Raw genomic sequence first — 5,908 nt, 5'->3', positions numbered from 1 at the left:
CGGCCGTGTGCTCCAGGTGGGCCTCCGGGGCGGGCGCGGGGTCCCTGCCCCGGCCGCCCCGGCCCCTCTGAGCCTGCACCCCACATCCGCACAGGTTTCTCCGGGGCACGTGCAAGAAGACAGACGGGACGTGCCCCTTCTCCCACCACGTGTCCAAGGAGAAGGTGAGCCCCCCTCCCCCTCCCCCTGCAGGCACCACCCGCAGCTCTCAGCTCCGGAGCCGGCACCCCTGCCATGGGCCCTGGGGCTGCGGCGCCCAGTGGGGCCCGGACTGAGGCCGGGTGTGCTGGAAGGGCCCAGGAAGACGGGCAGGTGCGCTGCTGGGCTTCGGTGAGCATGGGGGACCCCGCACACGGCCCCTCGCTCTGGGGCCAAGGCCTGGTTAGGGGAGGCGGGGTCGGGCGGAGGCTGCTGCCGCCACAACAGCTTTTCCCCTTGAGGTACTTGCCGAGAATCAGCATTTTTCTCCCTAATAGAGCTTCGAAACTCTGTTGTGAGCAATTTGGAAATTCACGTCGAGTTTCAGGTTCATTAGCTCCGGCTCTGAAGCTGGTGCACGTTCCGAGCTGTCTGATGTGGGGGCCCGCGCTGGCGCCCTGAATTAATGTTATTGTTATTTGTGTGGACGTGGCGGGTGCAAACAAGGTTAATTGAAATGAGGCTGCAGCTTCCTCTCGGTAACGGTCGTGCTGACAGCGAGGAGGGGCTCCGTTTGCTGTAAGAGTTGGCTTTATTATCCCTTTTTATTAGAGCTAATTTGGGCTCTATATCAAAAGCCACATTAAGGGAATTGTCTGCAGCCGCACCACCGCCAGCCCCGAACGGGCCGGCCCTTCTCCCCCGTGCACGGCAGTTAAAAGACAATTAAAAATAAACTCTTGCACGTTAAATCACCCTTTGTTTCTTTGCTTTCTCCCTCATTCCCTCGCTGGCCTCCCCTCTGCCCCACCGAGGCTCCCATGCGGGGCGCCTGGCAGGCTGGCCGGAGCTCTGCACCGGGGTGTGCTGAGGTGCCAGCTGGGGGAGACCCACTGGGGGCCACGGGCTGCGGTGGGGTGCATGCAGGGCGGGTCTGACAGAGGAGAGGAGAGCTCCCAGAGAGACCCCCGCTCAGGGCCAACAGGCCTGGGCGGGGGAGACCCCCAGGGGGTGACCAGATGGCCCAGGAGGTTGCCCGGGGAGGGGCCTCAGAGAGGAGTGGCCTGGCAAAGTGGCAACTGGAGAGGTCAGTGTGAGCAAGATCAGAGACCCCTCCTTGCTGGCATCAGGCCTCAGTTTCCCCCTGTGGGGAGAAAGTGGGCTGCCTCTCTCTCTCTCTCCCAGCTGGGGGCCAGGGACTGCTGGGCCACACAGTTCTGCCCATGTGGCCCACTCTCTACCCTCCCCCCAGGTTCCCCCGGGGCCCACCTGCTGGTGGCTCGGGCACTGGAGCCAGGCCCCCCTGCCAGGCCTGCACAGCACCAGCCTATGGTCAGCGCAGCCTGGGCTGCTCCAGGGCACCTGCTTGCCTCCCTCCCTGGAGCCCGTCCCCAGGCTCTCTTAGGCGTGGCCAGGCCTCCAGCGCACGACTGCCACCAAGGCCCCAGGCAGCTGAGAAATCTGAGCTCCCAGACCCTGTAGGCCGTTGCTGTACCTGGAGCCCCCGTGCTCTGTGCCCCCCATACCCTCCAGCCCCTGCTCTGTCAGACACCGACCCCTCCTGGCCTGTCCCACCGTGGCCCCACAGCCTGGAAACCAGGCCTGTCTCAGAGCAGGGGACGGGCTCAGGTGACAGCACGTCGGGGCCAGCCCTGCCTGGATGTCTTTGCCTGTGCACTGCTCGGGCAGCCTTGCCTCCTGGGGAAGCCAGGGGTCTGTCTGCCTTTAGGTTGGCAGCCCCTACCTGGCAGGGCCTCAGCCGCTGGCCAGCACTGTGTGTCCATTTCTCCCTTGGGGGTGCGGGTCTCCGGCTGCAGTCCCCACACGGCTCATGCCTGGCCACGGAGCCCCAGGGGGTCCTTCAGGCTCGGCTGCCTTCCCTGTGTGGGGGGCAGGCACCTGACGGGGGGCTGGACGGGCTGTGACAGTACCTGGCAGGTGGGGCCCACGCGCCGGGCTCTGGGGGCTGCAGGTCCTCACAACCCGCGCCTTCGCCCCTGCAGATGCCCGTGTGCTCGTACTTCCTGAAGGGGATTTGCAGCAACAGCAACTGTCCGTATAGCCACGTCTACGTGTCCCGGAAGGCGGAGGTCTGCACGGACTTTCTCAAAGGCTACTGCCCACTAGGCGCAAAGGTGAGGGGTACGGGTGGGTGGCAGACGGCCCCCAGCCCCAGCAGTGGGCCAGCCACGCTCCTCAGTGCCTTCCTCAGAGCTCACGTAAGCCCGGGAGGCGAGGGTGGAAGTGGCCCGTGTAAAGGGAATTGGGGAACCAGGTCACACGGACCACCTGGCGGCTGGTGGCTCTGCTTTGCCTGCTGCTCGCGGGCACGTCGCTGCTGCCCGCTGCCCTCACCTGTGGGCAAGAGGCCGCTGTGCTGGGGCTTCCCGGCAGCTGAGCGCCCTGTCCCCCTCTCCCAGGGGGACTTTGTGGCCCCTGCTCGCCCCTGCGGCGTGGGCCTGCCAGGGCAGCGGCGGCCTGGGCTGGGAACCCCAGGACGGGCCTCTTTAGCCCCTGGTGCCCCAAGAGGGAGCCTCCTCGCCAGTGCTGGGACCTGTAGTCTGGACTGAGGGGACCGGAGCTGGGGCTTCTTGGGGACCCCCGGTGGGCAGGGCGGCAGGGCAGGGCCGGGCAAAGGGAGCATGCCACAGTGCATTTCACACTGTGGGGTGTTCCCTTCCCTGCGGCCTCTCCCTCCTGCCGAAAGGCCGGGGCCCAGGCCGGGCCAGGCTTGGCAGACCTGGGGACCTGCCCGCAGCTGGCAGGTCACCTTGAAGGACTCCCAGAGCTGGGGCGGAGAGGCCCCGCCCTGTGGGGCGGGGCCTGGGAGCGGCTCAGACCAGGGCCAGGTGGGCTGCGGTGCAGCAGCGGGACCCCACGGAGGCTGTGCGTGATTGTTGTAAGATACTCCAATTTAAATGAAAATATCAAAGTGATATTTAGGTTCTGCTTCTATTAGTGGAAGTGCTTACTGCGTCCCTTTCGGCGTGTCGGCGCGGGGTGGCTGCCACATGATGGATAGCAGCTTGTAATTATATATGGGGGAAAGCGCTGAGCAGGCCAGATCCAGCAGGAGGGGGGCGCAGCCTGGGCTGGTGAGGGTTAATTTTATTCTCTAAATAATATAAAAAGTGCTGAGTCGTCGCCTTGTGCCTGAAGCCCGAGTCCTCAAACGGGCCCCAGAGAGTTTATAATATTCCACTGAATCGAGTGAAACTGTTGACCTTGCTTCACAAAGCCACGGCTTGTTAAAGAGGCGTGCTCCCTTTTCTTGTGAATAATTTCGGCCGGGAGTAAATCTCTGCTGCCTTCCCTTCTCGGGGGCCACACAGCCGCTCCAGGCCCGGCAGCTCCCCCCGCCCGCCGGGCCCTTGGCCTGTCCCCTCGCCTTTGCTCAGGACGCACCAGCCAGATGACATGGCTGTCTTTCCACAGTCCCAGGGGTGGGCTCCCCATGGCCACTCTACCTGACGTCATCCGAGCCCTGCTTGGCCCCTCCCTGGGTAAAGCGTGTGTGTGCAGCAGTGCCCGGCCTTCGTGAAGCGCTGCCGAGTTGCTGGGGACCCCCCTGCACTGCCCCTCCGTCCCCTGATCCGCCCCGCCTCACAGAAGCTCTCGTGTCCTCTGGCTGCAGAGTCACAGGCCGAGTTTGCATGGCTGTCATCAGCTGTTGACTTTGCCAGCGTGTCGGGGTGCCATTGTTTAGGCTGAAATCCATCTGGTGTGCACGTGGGGCGGAGTCTTCCACGCTCCCCCTGCCCTCCTGTTCCAGGACCTCCCCCTTCCCAGGGCCGCAGGGACCCTCCTCCTCTGGGCAGCTCTGAGGCTGGAGTGCGGGAGGCCTGAGGTAAGATTGGCCTCATGAGGGGCGCAGGGCCTGGGGGCTGTGGCGGCTGAGGCTCCCCCTGCCCCTCTGAGCAGGCCTCCGGCAAGAGCGGCTGCGGTGGGAGGTAGGCCCTCCGTCCGGGGGTCCTGTCCCCCCAGCCTGCCCGCGAAACCACCCTTCCCTCCACGCTGCTCGGTGCCCAGTGCTGACAGCCCAGAGCCTGGAGCCGCTTGGGATTCTGTCTCCCTCTGCTCCCACCTCCTCCTTCAAAAGTAAACAGGACAAAAACTTCTTAAGCCCAGCTTCATCGAGGCCCAATGCACATATCACCCGGCTCGCCCGCTGCAAGTGCGCGGCCCTGCTTGCCAGACCCCAGGCTTGGGACGCACCCGCCGTCACGCAGGGAGCCCCTCTGCTGCCCGCAGTCAGTCCCAGCCGCACCCCTCCCCAGCCAGGCTCCAGGAATCTCCCTCCTTTCTCCACAAGCTCCAGTGCGCCTGGGCGTTTCATGTATTGAAATCCTACAGCGCGTGGACTTTGTTGTCTAGTCCCTGCCCCCCACCCTGCCTTGTTTTTAGAGAGAGATCGCAAGCAGGGGAGAGGAGGGGAGAGGGAGAGGGAATCACAAGCAGGTTCCATGCTCAGCACGGAGCCCAACTCAGGGCTCGATCTCACGACCCTGGGATCACAACCTAACGCTTAACTGATTGAGCTGCCCGTGTGCCCCCGCCCCCCGGCTTCCTTCCTTCACCAAGTTTGTTTTTGTTTTTAAACTTATTTTTAATGTTTATTTATTTTGAGAGAGAGGGAACGAATGGAAAAGGGGCGGGGGGGGGATGGGGGCAGAGAGAACCCCAAGCAGGCCCCCCACCGTCAGAGGAGAGCCCGCCGCGGGGCTCAGTCCCACGGCCCTGGCTTCGTGGCTGAGCTGAAACTAAGAGACGCTCAGCCAACCAGCCACCCAGGCGCCTCGTTAACATGTTTGGAGGGTGGTCACATCGGAGGCCAGATCAGGCCCGTGTGCCTCCTCCAGCTGAAAGACGCTCCGTCCTGCCCGGGGACCGTGCTGTGGCCCCCAGGGACGGGGCGGGCCCTCGGGTTGCTGCCGGCCTGGGTTGTTTGGAGCAGGCCTGCTGTGAACAGGTGGTGCACACAGAGGCCTCCGTGTCTCTTGGGGACACCCTGGGGCAGACTCGCCGGGCCACGTGGCGATGGCGAGCTGGACTTCCCACTCTGGAACGTGGCCACGCCGGTCCAGTTCCCACCAGGAACAGACGCGGGCTTCCTTCTGTCACGTCCTTGCCACCACTTGTCACTGTCTGTCCTGTGACTTCAGCCTTGCTGGCAGTGGGAGGTGGCTTCTCACCGCGGCGAGTGACGCTGAGCGCCTGGCGTGTCCGCCGGCCACCCCTTCGCCCGGCTTGGACGCGGGATTCGGCCAGCGTACGGTCCACCTGTTTAAGTTACAAGGCAGCGGTTTTTGGTATGTTACATTATTAATTTTTTTATTGTGATAAGATAACTAATACTCGCCGTCTCTGTACGACTCAGTGGCATCAACCGCGTTCACAGTATCGTGTAGCCGTCGCCACGGTCCGTCTCCAGAGCTTCGCCCTCCCTCCAGGCAGGAGCTGCAAGCCTTCGGGCGCGACTCCCCGTTCCTGGCCTCGGCCTGGGACACCGACTGAGCTGCGCTGGTCTCCGTGAAGGCGCCCGCACGCGGAACCCCCGGCGTCCGGCTTCCTCCGCCCACGTGGCGGTGGCGGCGTCTGTGCCCATTGCGGTCTGTCGGCGCTTCGCTCCTTTGTATGCCCGGGTGGCACCCCGTGTGCGCTGGGCCACGCTCTGCCCGTTCATCTTATGACGGACGTTTGGGTTGCGGCTTTTGGGTGCTGTGGCTGACGCTGCTGTGGACGTCGTGGCGCAGCTTCTATCCGGGTGCCC

At 64.1% G+C, this 5,908-nt stretch overlaps 1 protein-coding gene across 1 annotated transcript in view; it reads left to right on the top strand.

Moving 5' to 3' along the window:
* The window catches only part of ZC3H3 (zinc finger CCCH-type containing 3), a 72,993-nt gene that overhangs the window by 54,273 nt on the left and 12,812 nt on the right, over positions 1-5,908 (top strand). Inside the window, exons 11-12 of the mRNA XM_029923341.1 lie at positions 73-164; positions 2,142-2,273. Coding sequence (XP_029779201.1) covers positions 73-164; positions 2,142-2,273 — 224 coding nt within the window. The remainder of the gene's footprint in view (positions 1-72; positions 165-2,141; positions 2,274-5,908) is intronic.

The sequence above is a fragment of the Suricata suricatta genome, chromosome 15, assembly GCF_006229205.1.
Source record: "Suricata suricatta isolate VVHF042 chromosome 15, meerkat_22Aug2017_6uvM2_HiC, whole genome shotgun sequence".
Classification (NCBI taxonomy): domain Eukaryota; kingdom Metazoa; phylum Chordata; class Mammalia; order Carnivora; family Herpestidae; genus Suricata; species Suricata suricatta.
The sequence above is the reverse complement of the archived record's forward strand: the minus strand, read 5'-3'. Positions and strand labels throughout refer to the sequence as shown.